This window comes from Plectropomus leopardus, chromosome 22 (assembly GCF_026936395.1).
Source record: "Plectropomus leopardus strain MGB_pleo_1.0 chromosome 22, ASM2693639v1, whole genome shotgun sequence".
NCBI lineage: Eukaryota > Metazoa > Chordata > Actinopteri > Perciformes > Serranidae > Plectropomus > Plectropomus leopardus.
The window spans coordinates 13,318,255-13,340,637 of NC_142197.1; the positions used below are offsets into that span (position 1 = coordinate 13,318,255).

General features: G+C 38.1%; 1 protein-coding gene across 3 annotated transcripts in view; it reads right to left on the reverse strand.

Moving 5' to 3' along the window:
• ptpn12 (protein tyrosine phosphatase non-receptor type 12) overlaps positions 1 to 22,383 on the reverse strand; it is a 64,921-nt gene that overhangs the window by 12,526 nt on the left and 30,012 nt on the right. For all 3 annotated transcript variants that reach the window (XM_042511609.2, XM_042511611.2, XM_042511610.2), the window contains exons 9-14: positions 21,211 to 21,277; positions 21,005 to 21,082; positions 18,880 to 18,978; positions 14,552 to 14,637; positions 6,883 to 7,057; positions 5,373 to 6,315 (exon numbers count right to left, since the gene is read on the reverse strand). In XM_042511609.2, coding sequence (XP_042367543.1) covers positions 5,373 to 6,315; positions 6,883 to 7,057; positions 14,552 to 14,637; positions 18,880 to 18,978; positions 21,005 to 21,082; positions 21,211 to 21,277 — 1,448 coding nt within the window. The remainder of the gene's footprint in view (positions 1 to 5,372; positions 6,316 to 6,882; positions 7,058 to 14,551; positions 14,638 to 18,879; positions 18,979 to 21,004; positions 21,083 to 21,210; positions 21,278 to 22,383) is intronic.

Consider the following 22,383-nt stretch of genomic DNA (forward strand, 5'->3'; position numbering starts at 1 on the left):
AATAAACAGAATTAAAACAACATAGGCCTAGGAGTTTCTATTTCTATCTGAGGTGCTTTTATTTTATTTCTTTATTAAATGTGTGCAATTTGTGAAATGTTTCATTAGATTTAATAACTACAAAAAAACATGACTACACATTTTGTTTGTTTGGCTATTGTCTTTCATATGTTGAATTATATGCAAAATTAAATGAAAATATTTTTATTGAAAAACGTAAGTGTGCAATGTGGAAAGATATTTGCTTCTATGATTTATTGCATACCATCAATTAAAATGACTTCATATTTGGATGTATACAATGGGATTCATTTCTACAGGTGCAGCAGAATACTTATTTGGGTAACTGGTGTTCTGAAATGTTTAAATATTAGATTTCTTTGTGTGTTTTTTATTAATTAACAATGCTCTGAATATATCATAAGTGAATAACAGTATTTATTACTTTGGCAATTATGTATCTGAATATGGTTGTTCCAATAGAACCTCTGAATTAGAATTTCTAAAAAAGCAATCAAACGACAATCTGTATTTTTATCATCCTTTTTGCATTAATTGTGAGCAAACACATGTAACCTAAAATCTTTAAATAAAAAACAGCAACAGCACTTTACATCTGTTAATTTCAGGACTATGTTCGGCATGTAACCACTGTCAAAGGAAATTGTTTAAATATAATGAGTAATAATAAAACACATTTAATTTCTAGGGCTTTTACTGGTTAGCAGATTGAGTTGCAGACGGTCTTGATTATAATTCTGTTCTGTTACATTCTCCTGATTTTATCCTCTTCAAACTGAGCGTTATTTAACAATATCCGTCTCTGGAAAATACTGTCTTTCTGTGTTGGTTCTCCTTGATAGAAAGCTACTTTTAGTACACTGTCAAACTAAGAAATTTGTCTCTTTTTCATTAAGCACACTACCCAAATATTCATTTTGTATTAATGACCTTATTCTGAGTGTGTCTGTCTCTTTCTTAATGAGAACTGATTGGACTCTAAAAGAAGCCTGACCCAGCCGAAATATACACTGAGGCTCTGAAGAGCGGATACGGCCTTCAGTTTTAGCACTTTTTTTCAAGCCATTATCTTTAAAATAAATGTATAAATTCTTTTTCTATTTTGTGTACTATTATTCAGGTAATTTTCTAGTAACTTATTACTAATTCCTGTTTAATTTTGGGTCATGTCTTGTGATGTTGCTCATTGCCTTGCCTTGTGTCTTATCTAATTTATTAGGTAGAGGTAGCTAAAAGTAATAAATAACTGCAATAAATCCAGCTTTCATGAAGGATGTAGTTTGTGGAGCTGTTAAAGTGGACTGAATTATAAGGAGAGGTATTTAATTTAATTAATTTAATTTACCCGCATTGATATATATGAAGTAGACATATTTTACCATCACTGAGTCTTATTCAGTGGTTTTAACTTAAGTAATATTGCCAGAAATCTTTTTTTTTTAACCTATTTCAGCCCTGATGGCTACACGTCTATTAAAATTCTTTTCAGTTCCTCATCCAAAGAAGTCTTAATCATTATGAACTCATTTGCTCTTCCTGAATTCAAGGCTGCCTGAGGAAAGGACATAAAACAGCGTAGATTAGTGTAAAATTAGTCTTAACGATGGCCGCAGTTAGATGATAGTTAATGTAGCATTGAACCATTTTCACTAAAATATTAGACTGTGATTGTACAGCAGGTTACTGTCACCATAAGTAATGAGGGCGAGCACGAAGAGAAAACAAGACATTGCTGTTGCTGATCTAAGTTAAGTGCTGTTAACAATATGAAACTAAATATAAAACTGCAGCTTCACAGTTAACCTTTTAACACCTCAGTCGAAATCATCAGTTCCACTGATAGTAAAGCATACCTTCTGATCGGCACCTTCGTTGTCTATTTTATCGTTGAATTTAATTTGTATTCTTTCATTTTAATTACATTGTTGGATTACGTTTTCATAGTTCAATTTTAATCTTGTAGCTCTGCATATTTGTTGTGCTTCACATAAGCAAACTAACTTACATGCATTGCTTTGCCTTATTTTACTGTTCATATTTGTTCTTTTTCCTTAGTTTGACTGGCAAAGCTTTTCGCAGTGCACTGACTTTTGTAAAATTCGCCATATAAATGATTAATTTAATGATAGTTCAAACAACACCACAAGCAGCCACCAGCTTTCTCATGACAACAAGCAGCCGTTAGATTCTTGCAACCAAACAAACAGCAGCCATCAGCGTTTCATGACCGACTCCAAAGCGCTACCACAGCCCAAATAAATAAAGTGCCAGAAAGCCAAGCAGACCAAAACACAAACCAGTGCACCTCAGTACTGTGAGGCGAATATTACTGCATTTCATTTTAATATTGGAAATACCTCAGGGGTGCATAATGTGTGATATCAAAAATGTAAATGGCTACCATAACATTTCAATTTTATTTGATCATTATATATATTCTCCTGAAAATGGATTGATTATCTCCAGATAACAAAACTTGTTTTCTCAAGATAATGAAGTAATTAACTTGTGGTCTTGAGATAACAGCATTTTAAAAAAAATTGCAAGCACTGCCATTCTCTGCAGTTTATTTCAACCAAAAAATCCAGTACTACTTCTTTTTATATATATATGATGATTTTCCAATTAGAACAGACTTAGAATTAGGGCTGGGCGATGTGGTCTACAAATATTCTAATATTTTTAGGCTATATCATAATACGTGATATATAACAACATTTTGAAATCTCCTGAACTTCTGTAAACTGTTTAAATTCTAAGCTACAGTTTCAATGAAGTTAAATAAAGTAATGTTGTAATTAAGTTAAATAATATACTGATATAATACATTTTAAAATAAAGTACTGTTATAATAAAATTAAATAAATAACTGCTGTTAACGAAGGTTAATAAAGTAAGGTAAAAATAAAGATGAATTAAGTACTGTTACATTTAAGATAAACTATTGTAATAATAAATATATGTAAAGTATTTTTTATAATAATGTTACATAAACTAAATTAAGTTAAATATTGTATTGTCATAATAAAGTAAAATAAAGTACTGTAATATTTATGTAATAAAATAAATCTAAGGGGAATAACTGGTGCTTTTATTCTGAAGTTACTGGCTTGTCTCGAGCAATATAGTAATTTTATACATCCCAGGTAAACAAGCTGTGCTGTAGTGAGTATTTGTACTAGTACGAGTACTAGCTTTTATGTGAAGTGATGTTACTGCTGTCAAATCCATTCACATTGTGCACCCTCAGGGTGAAATCCAAATATTTAAAAATGCAGTGATGTTTCATCAAGCTTTAAACCCATTCAAGATCAAAAACCTTTCCAAGCCAAGTCCACTTCAAACCACTCCACATCAGCTCCAATCACAGCGAGAATCCGATTTCAGAATCTCACGATTTTGAAATCAACAAAAGAAGAAGGAGCGATCTCAGTCTTTGCACCCCAGGAGATTAAAAACATCTCATCGCTGCGATCATGACAGTGGGGCCGATGCACAAACAGCGTGACACTGCTGCTCTGTTCAACCCAACGTGCGCAGAGTTGGCCAACGTGTATTTATCGTTCTCATGCACTGCTGTTCCTTCACCAACCAACATGCACACACACACACACACAAATGCACTGAAACAAAAAACACACAAAAACAGGACTTCTTTCTCCCGTTCGCAAATCCACTCACTGAGACAAACACACACAAGCTGAAAGAGAAAAAGAAGAGTTGTTTTGACAGATGTTTGCAGCATTCCTCGCAAACCAACCAATTAGTCATACAGCCATGCTTGAAATGAGACTCACTGGAACTATCTCACTTTTTTCTTGTTATTTCTTTCTTCCTTGTCTTCTGTTTATTTCTCTGTGCCTCCGTCTTTGCCCAGCAGTGAGAACAGTATATCACAATGTGTGTGTTGACCACTTATCATTAACATGTGGTGTGTCTGTCTCTGTACTGACTCAGAAAATGTCTCCGTACTGACATGACAGAAAATGAATTTTTCAACCTAAAATCTATTTTTCCATGTTCTTGTGTCAAAGTGACTGATGGGAACAACAATTTTTAAAACTGGTCCAGAATGGAGCCAGAGCAAAGCAACCAGCAGCTGCAAAACTGGCTGCAATGTAAACACTTGGGACATTTGTACATCATCAATTTACATCCAATAAAGGTGTCTCTGGGACACAAATTGGCTCATCTGGTGAAGCGGGCGCCCCATGTACAGATGCTGTTTCTTTGCCGCAGTGGCCACGGCTTCGACTCTTACCTGCTGCCCTTTGCCGCATGTCATCCCCTCTCTTTCCCCCTTTTTATGCTTGAGCTGTCCTATCATGAAAAATGCAAAAAGCTGAAAAAAAGTACTTATTTTCGCCACCGACAGGCTCAGATTGTTATTGTGGGTGTCTGAAAACATTCTGGTAACGATCCCTACATCCGATTATTTTTGTTTAACCAGAAACAGCCCTGATATCGCCATTACCAATGCCACCAGACTTCATAAACAGCTTTATTTTTAGCATGTATAGAGCCAGCATCATTTCACATCTAACTGAGTGAATTAAAGGTTTATTTCAACCAAACCAGAGTTGGAGACTGTTGGAGCAGCAGGAAGACAAACCAAAGCTGTGTTTGTGAGCTTTATTTTGTTTCAACTTTGAATGAAGTGTATTTTACAATGATAACATTATTGTTTATTTAAAGTGAGGCTGGTGGCTTTGACGATGGCAATTATTTGGCTGTTTATGATTAAAGAAGAAGAATATTACTCTCTAACAAAAAGAGTTAGATCTTATATATCTTATTTATATTAAAGCTCCGTTGTGTCAAAAGCTACAGTTAATAAAATTACCTTTAAAGGTTATTCATGGAAGATTACTGTACAATTTCATTACACACAACAAAATTCTAGGATTTTTCCAAAAGTTTCGATGATATTTGCTCATTCCATGACTTTTCCAGACCTAGAAAATGTGATTGTGAAAGTCCATGACTTTTCCAGATTTTCCATGACCGCTGCACAATCGCCCCAGGTGTTCAGCTGCAGCCTTCTTGCTCAATACTGGACTAATTTAAACATCTGCTGTTCCCATCAGCCACTTAGACACAATAACATAGAAAATAGGGCTCAGGTTGAAAAACGCATAAGTCACCCTTTGACTAGACTTCTCACAAATTACCTTCAGTGTTTCATTGAGTTAGTTGAGCGTCTTTATCTGATTTATTTAGTTAATTCAGATGTCTATTTATCTGATTTCCTGTATAGTTAATTTGTCATTTAATTACTTCTGTTAGGAAAGCAGCCAGTTAGTTAAATCAGTTGGATTCAGTCATCAAATGAAAGCAGCTGACTGACGTACTTGCTGTGTTTGACGGAGCGCTCTGCCCCGCGATCGACATGGGCACCACCTTCCGGACCGTCTGCTGGTCTCCGTGGTGAGGGGATGTGGTCACCATGGCCGTCGCTGTGGATACATTAGTGCGATAGCCCTCCTTTCCTCCGGACATCTCTCCATCCCCCTCCTCGTCCGAGTTATCAGAGTGCAGGGGGTTGGTGAAGCTCAGGGCAGTCCTAACAGGAGTAGAGGAGGAGGAGGAAGAGGAGGAGGAGAGGTGGGAGGAAGAGGAGGACGATGGTGCGACACGGTCTGAGGAGGAAGAAGAGGAGGAGGTTTTGGGGAACTGTTTTTCGGGGCTGTTGCAGGGTTGAGTCCACGCCGCATGGCCGGCCTTCCCCTCCACTTTCTCCCCTCCCTGTGTCTCCCCCTTCTCACTCTTCACGGGGAGGTGGTTTGGTCTGGCGAGGACGCCTCCATCTGCATTACTCTCACATCCACCTGCTCCTCCCTCCGTGCCCGAGTCCTCTGACAGCGAGGAGCTAGACGTCAGCAGGGATTGGCCAGAGCGGGCTTTGAAGGCGTGGGTTCTTTGCAGCCCTCCTGCGCTATTGGCTGCACTGCTGCCTGTGCCACCGGCTACTCCCATGGAGGAGGAGGTGTCAAAACTACGAGGTCCTTCCTGTAACGGCACCTTTTTAATCTCAATGCTAAGCTTCCTCTCTATCCGAGGAGCGCCAGAACATTCAACAGCCGGGGAGAGGGGCGAGGAGGGAGTGTGAGTCTGGCTTTGGCCCGATTCTGATTTTGTCGATGTTGATTTATTGTTGTAGTTGTCATTCAGATCCAGATTTGAGACCTGAGTCTGTTTTCGACATTGTAGATCTTGGTCCTTCCGCTCTGTGGGACTGGTCTGTTTGTTTGGACTGGGTTCTGACTGGTTCTGCTGCTGGTCAGCGTCTTTATTCTGAAAGAGAAGGTGATGAAAACATTTAAGCATCTTGCAAAAGTCTCACACATTATTGGGCATGTCTGAAAGGGAGCTGGAGTCAGTATTTAGGGCAAGATGATCCTGCAATTTCTTCCCCCCAAAATTAAAAATTCCCCACCCTCTCATTTTTGGCTGAAAGATTTAAAGTTAATGTTATGTTAATGATGTAAAAACTGGATGCAATGTACTTTCAGATGTATGTATGAAAAAAATAACTTACCAAATTCCCGGAAAACTGTATTTTTTGGTATTTTTTAACCTGGAAACGGTTTTTACATGTCTTTCTGCTTCAGCTCCTTTAAAATGTTGTGATCAAATTTATAGTTGGGAAAAAAATTCTTTAGGCTCTTTTTTTTTCAAGCAAAAGTGCCACATATTCTCTACTTTCAGCTTCTCAATTTGTAAAAACACCAACACAATGTAGATGTGTAGATGTGGACTTAATAACACAATTACATATTTCCACAACAAACTTGACGTAGTATAAATGGATACATACACTAATACTCTGCAAATCTGTATGTTTCTGTATAGCAGACTCACCTGTGTGGTGGCCAGGACGTGTATGACAGGTTTCGGGTGGTAGCGGTCATTGTCTTGCCGTACGTTGGTGACGGTGGGGAAAGCTGAAGGGGGAGACGGGGTCAGGATGGGAGGAACAGGGTGCGGCTCCGGGGGCTGAAGTATCTCTTCCTTCACATCACCTTCTGCCTGGGAACTAGACAGAGAGACAGAGAGATGGAGCTCAATTAACAGCAAAAAAAGAGCTAAAACTAGACAAGCTTTTTACTGAATGGATGTAAGACACAGAGACACTTTTGATGTTCTTTAATAAGACGTCCGTTTCCACGGAGCCCAACATGTACCACAGTCATTAAAACACAAAATTCAAAGCCAGAATCGAACTAACAGGTTTGAAGACTGTGATTCAGGCAATTTAAGAAATGGAAATGATGAAAAGAATTTCATCAGACTGATCAGACAACTTCCAGACATTTGGACATCCACGTTTTAAATTATTCTCTATCTAACAAGAAATGATGAAACTAAGATGATGAAATGGACTCATGTTAAATTTATTTCACACATGAATGAAACTAAAAGGTCGTTTCTGTTCATGTTGTGAAGGTCAGTGAGTCACCACTAGGTGGCAGAATAAAAAATAAAGAAATATGTTCTTCTGAGACAAATTACACATCCTGAGATGATACAGTATGTTTGGACCAGATTTTGTGGATTCATGGTTGACATGACTGAATCACTACAGCAGAGTTCATCTCTCTGAATGCACTGTACTTGTTTATAATGTCTCTGAAGCTGGAGTGTAGAGTTCGAAGGCAAATTTTCTCAGGGTATATTAAAGCATTTTATTATTTCTGTATTCTGTATTTTCTGTGCAGCAGCCTACTAAGGTCACTGGTGGTCCATAGCAAAAAGGTAGGGTGGTTATTTTTTCATGAAGACATATTTAATTCTCTTTTAAGCTACCAAAGTTTATAAGGGGTCATCATTAACATTTTGGAATTCCTAAAAGTTAAATAAAAACACATCTATTTAGTCTGGCTTTTATGTAGTGTGGTTTTGTGGTATTATTATTTAGATTTTTTTCTATTATCATCATCAATATTTATTATTTATTTTCATTTTTGGCTTATTTTATTTTTATTTATTTTATTCTATTGTATTTTAAGAACATTTAGCCATTTTAAGTTGCCACGTTTTGTCAACCACTTGTAAAGCACTTGAAAGCGGATTTAATTTGAGTGAAAGGTGCTATTAAATAAAGTTTGTGATACTGAGCTTCATTAATAAAACTGAAAGGAAATTTCAGTACAGTACTGTACAGTATACAGTACAGTATCTTCAGTACTACATACAGACGTGACTTCTGTTGCACTTGTGTTCAACAAAAGTCTTCCACATGGACTTTACTGGGTAATGTGCTTTTATAAACGTTCTTACACAGCTATAGATAAAGACAGTGAAGGTGTGTAAATTATATACAGGATACTGAGGTTATCACCAAGCTCGCCACACTGCAATGGAAAGTTGAACATTAAGAAATGTTCCACCCCACAGAATATACATACACATGCATACAAATATAAACACAGAAAAAACTGAAAGGATGTGGTGGTGGTTTGCTAAATCAAGAGCGCATGACTGAAGCAAGAGCTAACGTAGGACTGCTGCACATGATGCTGTGTGTTTTTGTGTGTGTGTGTGTGTGTGTAAAAGACAGATAGAAAGTCAGGCACAGAGAAGTTGCAAGCTAAAAGGACGGGGGACTTCCTTTCTGAAGCAACATGAGAGTTGCGGACAGATTGTATAAGGCTTCCTCATAAAGCATCACAGAACAGCTGCTATTGGCCGACACTCCTCTATGATAGAGGCAGCAGTCTGCCATGTGTATTTTTACTCTTTTAAAGGAGACGTTTTCTGTCATTCCTGGTACAATATCTTATGTTCATGGTAAACATGGGCAAAGTTTTAAATAATGTGGTAAACATGGCATGTAAAAGTAACAAAAACCTCACGCTTTCAACCATTCTGAATCCTGAAAAATTCATACTTTCAAGACAAGCTGACGTCAGGTCACGACAGATTTCTTTATATGGTCATTTCTCAGGCACAGTACTTCAAGTGTTTACATTACATAGATTGCAACATGAAGCTACATGCTAATCTCAGGCAAATATGTAATCTCAGTTGTCAACATTGTTCATTTCTTTATGATTTCAGATTATATTTCTGCTGGAACAGGTCCAGTTGTGTTTAGAGGCTTTTACTGGTACATTTTGATAAGACAAAGTGCCACCTAAACACAGTCATTCCCTGTCTGCAAGTATGTTGCTACATGAAGCTACATGCTAATGTAAGGAAAACCTGGAGTCTTGGTTTCCCTTTTTTTTTCATTTCTTCCAAATTTTGGATCATATATCTGCTGGAATAAGTCCACTTGTGTTAAAAAGCTTTTACTGATGATTTTTCACATACCAAAGTGCCGCCATTCTCTGTTACCATGATTCCCTGGCTGCACGGATGTTGAAGAACTGACTAAAAACTGACCAATCAGGGAAAACTGGGCTTTTTCGAGTGGGAGCTTAAAGAGGCAGGGGCTAAAATGGAGCATCACAGACAGACGGTGAATAAATGTGTAAAAAATAATTTCAAAAATAAAAAGAATTACGAGTTTTTGAGCATTTAAGCATGCAAAGAGGTGCCTGACCTGACAATGACCGGAATAGGTCCTCATTAAGGAAAGCATGCAATGATTTATATAGGAATTGGATTTAATCGTTAAATACAGAAACAGAAACAGTAGATAATAACTTTTATTATAATCTCAGTGGGGAGGTCAGAGGTCATGACTGCTGGAGAATAGAGCTCCTGTTAAGATTAAGCACAACTCAAGAGCTTTTCCAACCACCAGAAACTAAAAAAGCAATTTACGGGTCTCTTATTGGTAATGTCTAGCCTACAAGTTAAAGGACTTTATTGAAAACGTAAATTACCCATGAGAGCACCCCCCTTTATATTGTCTTGATTGCCTGAGCAAGCAAAAGCTATATTTAACAATAACAGAGATGATTCCCACCGGTGCTGATTGTTTCCATGGGGATATGAATCACTGAGATGCCACAGAGTTTATTAAGTCCCTCTGAGATAAGATAAGATGGATCTTAAATGATTCCTGAGGGGGAGCTGAGCTATTAGAGGAGCAAACACTAATAAGTCACAGCAAAACAAGTGAGCAGTATCAAAGAGAATGAAGCACGTTAACACGTATGAAAACTGCAGCACGAGGACATCCATGAAAAATGCAAGTGTGTATGAAAATATTATGAGGATTTACATCAAGTGAATAAAGAAGTAGCTGTGATTAGTTTTGACTAACACACACCCTTAGGGTTTGCAGAGAGAGAAAAAAAGATGTTTAAAATAAGAAAAAGAGCCAACTTCAGTGTATGGTGTGCTGGTAATCTGTAAAAAAATAAACTTTTCTACAGCTACGCCACAAAACAACAAATACAAACAACTTTATCTACTTTAACTTTTGCCACTTTTTTCTTCCACTTTTGCCCTTAAGCATAAAAACACTGAAATCATCCACACTGCTCTGGCATGCTGGCGACACAGTACAAAGTTAAGAGCTAACCTTGCCCCCCCCCACCACACCACACACACACACACACACACACACACACACACACACACACACACACACACACACACACACACACACACACAGTATACTCAAGTGTACTTACAAAACCTACACTCCTACATACAGACACATATGTATGCCTTCACAAGAACTTTAAATTTATGCACCGCCTACGCTCACATAAACTCAAACACACAGAACAAGTGCACTGTGCCCTGCACACACGTGTACTCCAGAGGGAAGGTGCTGCATGCTTTATTAGAGTTGGCTCACAGAGGCGGGATGCATTGCTAGAAGGTGATGAAGCTTTAAGAGACATTTATGGTTTCATGTTGTGCTGATGCTGCATACAGACACCCAGAAAAGCAGCAAACTCCAACTACACAGATTTCAACCACTTATTAAACAAATATGTGTTTTGGCTTGCTAGATAAGATGATTATCTACGTGACTGTCTGTAAATGACAAGAATTAACAACTTGCTTTCTTTTGGAAAGCTGAATTTTATTAGCACTGAATGTATGAGTAAGCCTTATTTTTCTATTAAATTTTGACTTTAATGGAAAATACCACACTTTTCAATGTGAAAAATCACAATTTAAAGCTTCAAAACACAACCGGACATCTTCCAATGTGAATATGATTCAAAATTGGGGAAGGTTAACAACATCAGCAACCAAGTTTACAGGTTTTCTTGACATTAGCATCTATCTACATGTAGCAGTGTAGACTACATAATGCTAACTTTGCTGAAGCAGATGACCTAATGCAGAAATCCGTTACGAGCTGATGTCAGCTTGTCTCGAAAGTCGAACAAACAGACACAGAGAATGAAAATTTGGTTTTGCTTAATATGATATCCAACATTGTAAAATTATATTTATGACAGAAAATATGAAAAGCACCATGGGGTTGATTAACTAAATTAACCTTACATTAAATGTTGTTTGGGTTAGATCCAGGTGTTTTGAAGATTTATAGAAGTTGAAGGACGTTATTCTATCTCTTTCATTCCAGCGGGGACATAACAAAACGTCGTAGTTTAAAACCTTTCTGTGAGAAAGGTTTTATTTTTTAATTTTAATGAAGTCTTAACACAGATCGACTATACAAAAAAATATGGTTATATAAAATACTGTCTAAGATAAGCAAAGTCTTATTTTTCAAAAAAGGGAAATCATTTATCAACAAATAACCACTGAAGACTAAGCCACAAACACATTTTGGTCTGAGAGTTCAGAGGATATGACTTTTCAGGGCGTGGTGGTGAATATATGTGTAAAGGCCGTGACTCAGTATCTGCGACCTTGATGCCAGCCTCATTGGAGTTCCTGCAGTATGTTTTTCTTTCTAACACACACACACACACAGCTGAAGTGACCCAGGGGGAGTGTGGCCGGCAGAATGTAGACTATGTTGGTAAAAATAGCTCTTGTCATCACTAAAATACTCCCAGGCTAAAACTAGGCCCGGACATTATTCCTTTAGGAAACCGAGGGACGACACACAGTGAGAAAAGCACAAACTGAGACGCAGGTTTAACATTTAAGAGTCTTCCAGGAGAGCCTTGTTATTTGGCAGCATTGCTGAGTTCATATTTGTATATTTTACTGAGAGCAAGAAATAAACTTTCTGTAAACAGATCACTTGCAGCTACATCCCAAAATTAGGACCTCTGCAAAATATTTGCTCTCCCATCAAACCAGTCAGTACTGTAGATAATTTCAGCTCACTAATAATAATTTCAGACCGTTCAGAGAACGGTCATTTTAGAGCAGTAACAGAACACAATTTAAGTCATGTTGGCTCGAATGATTTTTTTTCTAGTATAATAAATGTTTAGAATTAGTAGTCATATTAAAATTAAGATTGAGAAAGAGTAAAAAATGAGAATGTATAAATTAAAGGGGACCTAATGCCCTCATTTGCAGGTTCACACTAAAACAATCATCTGTAATATATTATTTTATAAATAACAAGCCTTATTTCCCGCAAGAGGACGTATTATGCTCATTTTTAGGTTCATACTTGTATTTTGGGTTTTATTAGAAGATGTTTACATGCTTTCATGGTCAAAAACACTTTATTTTCTTGTATTGTAACAAAGTAATACTATGTCTACAAATGTCTATTTGAGTTTTTATTTTGTTTAAGTAGGAAAAATGTTGATTAACATAAATACTTTATTTTCTTACATTTCACTGGTGCATGTGTCGCAGCAGTCACAGTACAAGACTGAGTTCACACACATACAAGAGGAGAAACAGTGTTCACAAATGTCGAGTCGCACTGCCATTTGCGACGGCATTTATAAACTCCACCTGGCGATATAAAACTGTCATTGAATGGCAGGAAAAAGGAGTTTTGTTTCCTTCAGTGATTATTTTTGTTGTGGCTGCAAAGACGTTAACAGCAGAAACACTGTGGTGCACCAGGCTTAAAGTAAAACATAACCATTCATCCAAAAGTTTGCATTCACTCACAGCAGCTGCTCCTCTCATCCATAGATCTGATCAGCTCTTAACGAATCAACAGATCAATTACCCACTCTGCGGGTCACAAACTGCTACTGAAGAAAAAGAGACAAAGCCTGCACAGCATTCATGGATCTGCAAAAACCTCTGAATTTAGAAAGGGGCATTTAAAAGGAAAAAAAAGCTACCAATGCACACACACTCACATCCTGTGGGAAACATCGAACACTTATTGAAATAATGTTTTCCACTATGACACCAGTTTTGTCAAGAGTTGGAGGCATGGCAAAATTTTGCGGCCGACATGCAATTTTCTATGCAGGAAAAACCCTGGTAACAAGCAGAGTTCATCTCTAGGGAAGAACAAACGTTGGAGAGTATTCATAACAGTCTGAAGCTTAAGGTTTGTGCTTACATGGATCACTTTTACACACATGTACATTATTATTTGAAACTTTGGCCATGTTTAACATCAGACACTGTAACATTAAATATAAGACTAACTATTAAAAAAAAAAGCTAAATATGTCCCCTTTAAATTATATGGATGTGCACAGAGTGAATGAATCACATAGACTCACAAAACATTGTCAAACTGGACATTTTTAGACAATGCTTCTAGCAACAGGTAATTAAGTGAAACAGTCTCTTGGCAACAAGATGTCCCCTGTGACATTAAAGCAACTGCGCTGCAGCAACTCTTTAAACATCTATCTAAAAAGTTGTTAAGTATTTCTGAATTAACAGCCTTGTGTGGATAAATCATAAGTGGAAGAGGGGAAGGGGGACTGAAGATGAACTGGCTGAGAAAAAGTGGAGCACAACCCCTGCTGGGCACAAACACGAACATTAAAAATGAGGAGAGAGGGAGGAAGCAAGAGGAGAGGATAAGAAAGGAATGAGGAGGGGGATAAGTGTGTCAAAGAGAGAGTTATACATTAAAGAGAGAGGGCATGTATGTGTGTTTATGCGTGACAGATACCAAATAACAACCGCGTGTAAAAGTATTTGTTCTCAAAGAGCTGGAGATGAAAGATGTAGCAGTTCTACGTCAACTAGCCTGAGGTTGTGCTTCATGCAACACCACATGTTGTTGTAGAGTATTGTTACGAGTTGCAAAATGATCTATAAATACAGCTTCTCCTCGGGCCGCAGCAGTTGTTAAACAGAAGTTAACTTCAGTGGAGTGGAGGCTGGTTGGATCTGTGGGCTGGTGGGGAGCTAATGTGTCAGAAAGCTCTGGTGAACACAGCGCCTGCTGCTTCTATTTGGTCAGTTTAATATGTTTTCATTGTGCGCTCCACACAAACTGTTGTGCTGGGAGGGTTTTTTTTTTGTTTTTTTGTTGCGTTCCTCCTACAAAACACAAACACCCACTGTGCTCAGTGACGGGCCACTTCACACCTACTGCTCACTTCTGTGTGAGCCTGTTCATTCATCTGTGTGGAGGATGAGTGTCTTTTTATTCTACAAATACATCCATTTGTGTTTTGTGAACTTTAAGCAAGAGGAGAAAAACAGATCACATTGGCTAATAAGCTAAAAATAAAAAACAAAAAGCATGTCTTACCTGCGTACGCGGGGAGGTTTTGGAGGTGGTGTGTCCCATCTGTCATCATCTGACTGGTGGCTTGCTTTATCTGGACTGCTTTCATCCTGGACAATTTACACACAAACAAAAAGATAAACAAAATTTTGAGTTTAATGTTTAACTCAGGTTTTTAGACTCGAGCCAGAGCTGTGGCACTGCTCTGCTCAGCCACCAAATGTAAAGAAATTACAGGTAGTTCAGAAACAATGTGTCCATCACATAGTCTGTCCCACAGAAACCACTGTTTATGTTACAGCCACTCAGCACATATATTGGCAACAACTCTTTAAAAACCACATTTAAGAAATTCAAAAAGGAAATAATGTTTTTTTTGTTTTGTTTTTGTAAAAAAAAAAAAAAAAACGGTTATATTCTGCCAAGCATTTTCTGAAGCAAAAAATGTATTTAGAAAAATCTGTCGTGACCGAATTAAGTTAAGTTTCACCTAAAAGTATCCTCATATTTGGGTGCCATGTGCGATAAACTGTTAGTTAAAATTATTCTGATTCTCCCACAGACCTGACGTTCTTTAATAGTGTGTTGCTCAAACCACATTAGCCTATTTTACTTCCACTGTTTTCAGACAATTCTGTGTTTTCTTGTCATTTCAAGGAACTTTTGACTCAGCTCATTCTTCACCTTTAAAGCATTAGGGCTGCAGTATACTGATGTTTTCAGTCCGACAGCATCCCAAATGTGATTTTATTTTGCATTTACTGCCAGCCTCAGAACTGCCAGCTTATGTAATTCTCTGTTTGTATGTGAAACGGTGTACACACAGTAATGTTTAATTGTACACACAGTAGTCATTTCTAAGCAGTTGTTGTTTTAATTTTTACCAAGCGTGTAAGCAATTTGTTTGCCATACTCCACTAACATGTTGTTCAATTTGATGTAGCCTATCGCTCACGTTAAACATCTACTCCCTCTAAATGCTAATTTATGATTTCCTACAACTCATAAACAGACACCTACTCATTGGACAAACATTCAACATAATTCTGTATTAATTTTAGCTCCATATAAAGTGAAAAACTGTGATATTTCCCAGATAATGTTCATCTGCCTTAATGATTCAGTTTACACATTTTCATAACTGCTGATTAATTCATTCGGAGGTCTGCTGAGTGAAGCACACCATCAAATTTAGCATAAGATCTCAGTAATACCAGTAGTAAAAAGCAGAAAAAATACGAAAAAATGATTACATGAGACTAAAGTTAGTTAGTAATCAAACTAATAGTAAAGCAACATTTCAATTCTTGTCAAAACAAACTGTATTTTGCTACATATATTTGAAAAAAAATACTTTCAGTGCACAATGTAACAGCAGTTTTTGTAAATGGTGTTGAAATGTGCTGCGCCTCTGTCTCTAACTCTTCTCTGCAAACTCTCTTTCTTCTTTCCTACATGTTTCTGGAGCAGAGGCAGAAAGTTGCTCCGAAATTGCTTCACTGAAGGATCAAAACCATTTCTGAAAGAAGCTCTCCTCCTCCCGACTAATCTTCTCTCTCTTCCTCTCGACTCCCGCCTTTCTCCTCCTCTCCTCTCTTCCCCCGTGACTCATTAATTTGACTCTCTCTCCGCTCTGATAATGAAAAGATGACGGGACGACTTCAGCCGTCATAAACTCAAGACGGAGAAGGGCACATCAGGCCACTTCTCCTCCGTCTGCTGAGGAACTCACGTGAGCACCGTCAGTGTACATGATTACATCTCATTTGGCTGTATGTTTTGAAGAATCAGTTTGGTGGAGGAGCACTTCCTGCGAACAATGGCGCCTGCGTGTGAGCAGAGAAACGCGTGTGGGATGTGTGCATGTGTAGGTTTATTGTTCGTACTGCCATTGAAAGCACCTATGTGGGTGTTTTAGTCACTAACAATGCCTGACTGGACATGAGTCAGTGTGTGTATGGACTGAGTCAGTACGGATAATGTTTTGCTAACAGTCGTGTGTGTGTGTGTGTGTGTGTGTGTGTGTGTGTGTGTGTGTGTGTGTGTGTGTGTGTGAGAGAGAGAGAGAAATAGAGAGAGAGAGAGAGAGAGGGAGGGCAGTGTGTGCTCGTGGACTTGCAACTTTGTAAGATTGTGACAAGGTGATAATGCGTAGCAACAAACTTGTACTGGAGTTATTGTCTTCCTCCATATACACACGCCTACGCCTACAACTGATTACTAGCACAAACTTCTAAACAAGTCGTAAAAGTGTAGTACAGTGCAGTACAGTTTAGTACAGTGCAGTACAGCTCAGTACAGTGGATGAGCTTCTCACTACTTTAGAGATCCTGGAAGATTAAACTCTTCAGAAAGCGTGTCAGCTGAGTCTTCTTTAATGTAAAGATGGTTGTGTGTGTCCATGCGAGCGGCTCTTGGAAGGGTCTCCCTTTCCCAACGGATGCTTGTCTCTTCTCAGAGTCAACATGCATTATGGGAGAGGAATGATGTCATCAGAGCTTCCTAAGCAGGAAGTCAACTACTGGATTGCTGCCAATGAGCTCTCTCATCGTCTCTCTGTGTCCTCTGTCTTTAGGTTTGCCAGTCTCGCACACTGTCTCATTGATGCTTCTGTCTTCTGGCTCTCTGTCTGTTGTCTTCACATATCTACATAACAGTGCTGGGGAGTAACAGCGCTACTAGTTTTTACTACATTTTGAGTGGGAAGTGTGATAATATTTCTGCAATCATGTAACCTTTGCAGGAGAGAGGCATATATTTTTACAGTAAGTAGCGAAGAATTAAAACCAAATGCTACAGCTGCTTTTTTTTGTTGTTTTCTTTGTATGATTAAGATGATTACAGGCTATTGAAATTCTTCCACCCCTGATTTTATGTCTCAGGAGAGAATCAATAAAGTGCATCAGCCTGGCATCACAGAGCAGAGAGGAAGACACCGACCTGTCCCAAAAGAAGCAGGGAGGGATCCAGTCTGGTGCCAGCCTCTCACTGTTTCATTTTGTCAATAAATTGCATAACAATAATTTATACAGCAATTTTTTTATCATATGAATCTACAGCAAATGTTTCTGAGCATCTGGTGGAAAATGTAGGATGTTCATAATAAATGTGGTTGAAGTGTCAAATAACGAGGTAAACACGAGTAAAAGTAATCCCTGTGAGTAAAAAAACTGGAAACTGCTCCGGATGCTCTGATTCCAACAGGGTTTTGGGTTTTTGTTTTTTTTTTACTTTAACGACAAACTGACATTGGCTTCTGACAGATTTCTCTATATGGTCTATATTTTAATGCTATTAGGAATGAAATTTAAGATCACTTTTACAATAACCAAAATTAAAGAAAAAAAAATGAACCGGCATCAATCATTTAGGGTTAGAGACTATTTTTTCCCCAATGTTTATTGAAACATAAAACATGACTTTTTTCCTCTCGTGGCCGAGATTAAGAGAGAGACAGTACATGATATAGGTGTTCCAGCACAGGCAGTATAAGGAAAATAAATTATTTTTTGAACATTAAAGAATGTAAACATGTTCTAGTAGAAACCAAAAATACAAGTATGACCCAGAAAATTAGCATAACAGGTCCTCTTTAAGCAACTTTTTCAGAGTAGCTAGTAGCAGCTTTCAGATAGACTGTAGCTTAACTACTTAGTTTGAAAGCAACTTCCCTAAATCTGCTACAAAAAGATGTGGGACGATGGATGGGAGCTACGGATGAGAGATCAACTACAAATTAATTTTTTTATTTGTCCGTCACCACGATGTTCAAACACCAGATTGGATTTCAAAGAGCGTCGTCAGTACGGCACTTAACTTAAAGTTAAGTTTAGCCACTTTACTGCTTCTTTGATTTTATAAAACATGTTTTGTCATAGGAGTAAACTTTTTTGTTGGGTTGTACTTTTAGTACACTGGGAGGAGGAACAGGGACAATTAAGGACACTTTGTAAATGGTGTGTGTGTGTGTCTGTGTGTGTGTTTGGGGGCATTGGAGGACAGTGTGAAGTAAATTAGAAAGAGGGCGGTAGTGACTGACAGAACAAAGCTTTTTTTCTCGCTCTTTTAAATAGGTCTAACTGTACGCAGCCCTCTGAGAATACTCTCCAGAGGAGCGATCTCTCTTTTTGGCACAAACTCTGTGACTCTTCTTTTTTCTGAATGTGTAAAGAGCAAAGTTTTCAGAGGGCCTCTCTTCCCGCTCCTCTGTTCCTCCTACCCTCTCCCTCCCCTGTGACTAATTATTTGTGTTTTTTTTCCCACTCCGAGTGCATTACTCAGCGACATCCTGTCTTTCTTTAACACCAGACAGCATGCACAATATGTGTGCTGTGTATGTGTGTGTGTCATACCATGCCATCGTGTATCTGCGTGTTGGTGGGGCTCTCCAGTAGCTGCAGCTGTTTCTCAAAGAGCTGGGCGATCGCTCTGTGAACTAACTCGTACTGCTCCTACAGAGACAAAGACAGAGAAGGAGAGAGAGAGACAGAGATGTAATGAGATAAATGGAGGAGAGGAGAGGTGAAGGAGAAAACAGAAAGAAAATCGATATAAAAGAAAAAACATTCTCAAGTCTTTGCTCAAAAACATCCATTTACAAGGCTATTGAATACAACCTGTGTGAAAACAATAGAAGGGCCTTCACTGATGCACACTGGTTTGATCTCATTACTTTCCCGTTAAGGCAGTAAGTGTTTCGTGCTGCATTCTCAGAAATTACATTACAGTTCCCTGCTTCCAGCAGTCTCTTTAAAGGCACTTCTATGATTTATCTAACAGGGCTCTGCATAAATAAGGGTCGCTGGGTTCTTTGTTAAAGCAACAGTTCTCCCCAAATTCAAAACCACATATTTTTCCTCTTACCTGTAGTGCTGTTTATTCATCTAGATTGTTTTGGTGTAAGTTGCAGAGTGTTGGAGATATCAGCCGTAGAGATGTCTGCCTTCTCTCCAATATAATGGAAATAGATGGCAGTCGGGCTTGCAGTGCTCAAAGCGCCAAAAAATATATATTTGCATAAATCAGCAGCAATGTCTCTTTCCATAAATAATGACCCAGTTACTCAAGATAATCCGCAGACCTTTTTGTGTGCAGTTTTATGTAGGAACTATTTTCTCTCTTCCTAATAACACCCATCAACCACAGCGCCGCACCAAAGGAACTGTGCATCTACTGCTAGCTCACCTTACGCTAGCTAATGTTACCACTCAGCCGACGAGGACGCCATTAATGTTCACATCTCGCTGTCACAAGCCTCAATGAGTGTATGCACGCTTCCTTCTGGGCAGAGATACAGTTAGCAGGAGTTATTCTGAAGACAGAAAACAGTTCCTACATGAAACTGCTCACAAAAAGGTCTGTGGATAACTGGGTCACGATACCTGTAAGGGGCAATGCTGTGAGTTTCTAAAATATTTCTTTGTGCTTTGAGCTCTACAAGCCAAGTACCATCTAGTTCAATTATACTAGAGACAAAGCAGACATCTCGACAGCTGATATCTCCAACACTCGGCACCTCACACCAAAACAATACAGACTGATAAATAGCACTACAGGTAAGAGGAAAACTATATGTAGTTTTAATTTTGGGGTGAACCTTCCCTTTAAGGTTAAGACTTTTTTTTTATTTATATTGTATTCCACAAAGACACAAATGTTGCAAGAAAATATAAGTCATGTCCAGCTGAGAATCATCTGTCCACTGCAGCGAACATACAAACACACTCATGTCAAAACTCTTGTTGAAACAAACTCAACCAGTTACAAATAATGGCGGGAATGTGTCGACCTCTGCTAAACAGGCCAAGATCCATTTTCAACCAGGTGTGCGCCAAATAACAGGAATGAAGAGACTTGACACAGGCTATGTAACAGAACAACGGTCACTGACACAAATCCTGAACAGTGCAAAGAGATGTAGTGAGTTAGTAATGAATTAATATTATAATATATTAATTAATATTAATTAATCTAAGATAAATTGTTAGTTGTGCCTTTGACATTTCTTCTCCGCAGTGTCTTTTTTTGAAAATTCTTAAAACGATTAATTGAATTTAACATAATTGCCAGTAATTTTTTGTTGATTGACTAATGTATTTATCAACTAGTCGCTGCGGGTCTAAGGTCTAATATTGTTAAAATCAAATTAATTAATTTTTTACTGTTTTCAAACAAACAGTTGAGACACTTCTAGCTGGAGGAAATCTATTCATTTGACAATGAAGGCAAATATAACACAATGTCGACCTCAGCTCCCAGGTGGAAAATCTGGATGTGGTGGTATTTCTGTGCAGCTATTAGCATTAAATTAAATTAGCATAAAAGTACTTGTTATTAGCATTTTTTTAATCCTCTGTGTATTACTCTAATAACTTTGTTTTAAATGTGGGATTTCAGTTAAGTTGAATAGACTTTAGAGCAGTATGAATGCAACACATCGTTCTGTGTGTAAAACAAAAGACAAAACTAAGAACAAACCTTGGTCTGAACAGCTGAGTGTCGCTGCGTCCTCATCTCTTGGATCAACCGAAAAACATTAAAATCTTCTGGTATTTTCTTTAAAAAGCACACAACATAATAAGAGGGTTAATTCTCACTTGAATATTAAACTAACATTTAATGTGTGTTCATGTGTCCATGTGTGTTTTAGGTATGTGTAGGAGTGTGTGTGTGTGTCCACGTACCCCAGCTTTGAGGAGGTTCCATGTGTAGTCGATTGCACAGATGGCACCCGTCCTCCCACAGCCTGCACTGTACAGTCACAGTCACAAAGATTAGATTCAACAGAAGAAGAGCACATGTAAAGACACAGACTCGAGTCTTGAGCTTCCTCCTTTTCATCGCAAAAATAACCTATAAAACTCTCCTCAAATATCTACTCTGTATTTTTTTTCTTGAGGCAGCAGAAAAAACAGTAAGCAGAGACAAACACTCGACCACATGTATGAATGTTTGTATGTAACAACGCCTCGTCCAGACAGGATGGAGACGGGAGCTAAAGGTTACGTGGCATCATGTCTGACACATTAAATCATAAAAGTTTATCTCATGCTGTCAGAGAGCCTCTGCTTCTCTAACAAGCGCAGTTTCTCCGCACACATACAGTACAGCACACGTCAACCCACACTAGGCATCTTTACAAACGCAGCTTTACATCCCGCTGTGTAACAGAGGAACCAGGAAATGTCCTCCGGCTGCTCATTAGAGCTGATTACACACACATGGACACTGTGTGTGTGCGTGTGTGAGCATGTGTGCAGCAGACGACTTAAATCTATATCCTCATGAATCAGTGTGTTTTCATTCTTACTACTTCACATTTTAAAGGGTGGGTTAATTGTCTTGTTGTTAAGCAGTGTCCCTATGGCAGTAACTATAGGATGGAAAGATGTTAATAAACAAAATATAAGGTAAAATACTAAGGATTTATAAACATGTATTACAAAAGGAAAGCTGGCAGTTTTTGAAAATATTTGGAGGAGCTTCATGGACTTTTTGAAACAAAATGTTGATAAATACCAATAAAACCAAAGACAGGATTTGGGTTGGGGATATTGGAAACAGGAACATTAGGCATTATAGCCCATGTAATCGCTAAGATTTCTGTACATTGTAACTACTGTAACAACATCTGTTTTTCACCTGCGCCTTCATGTTTTATTATTCTATTTTATGTTCATTTTTTTGCTAATTTTTTGGTGTGCTTTTTTTCCTTCTGTTTGTTTGTTTTGTTTGGTTTAGTTTTTGGTTTGCATCTTCATTTTATGGTATACCATATTTGCTGCCAAGACTATTTTATTTTTATGTAATATCTGAGACACCGGCAAGATGAGGCGGTGCAAAAGTCTGCCTTTTTG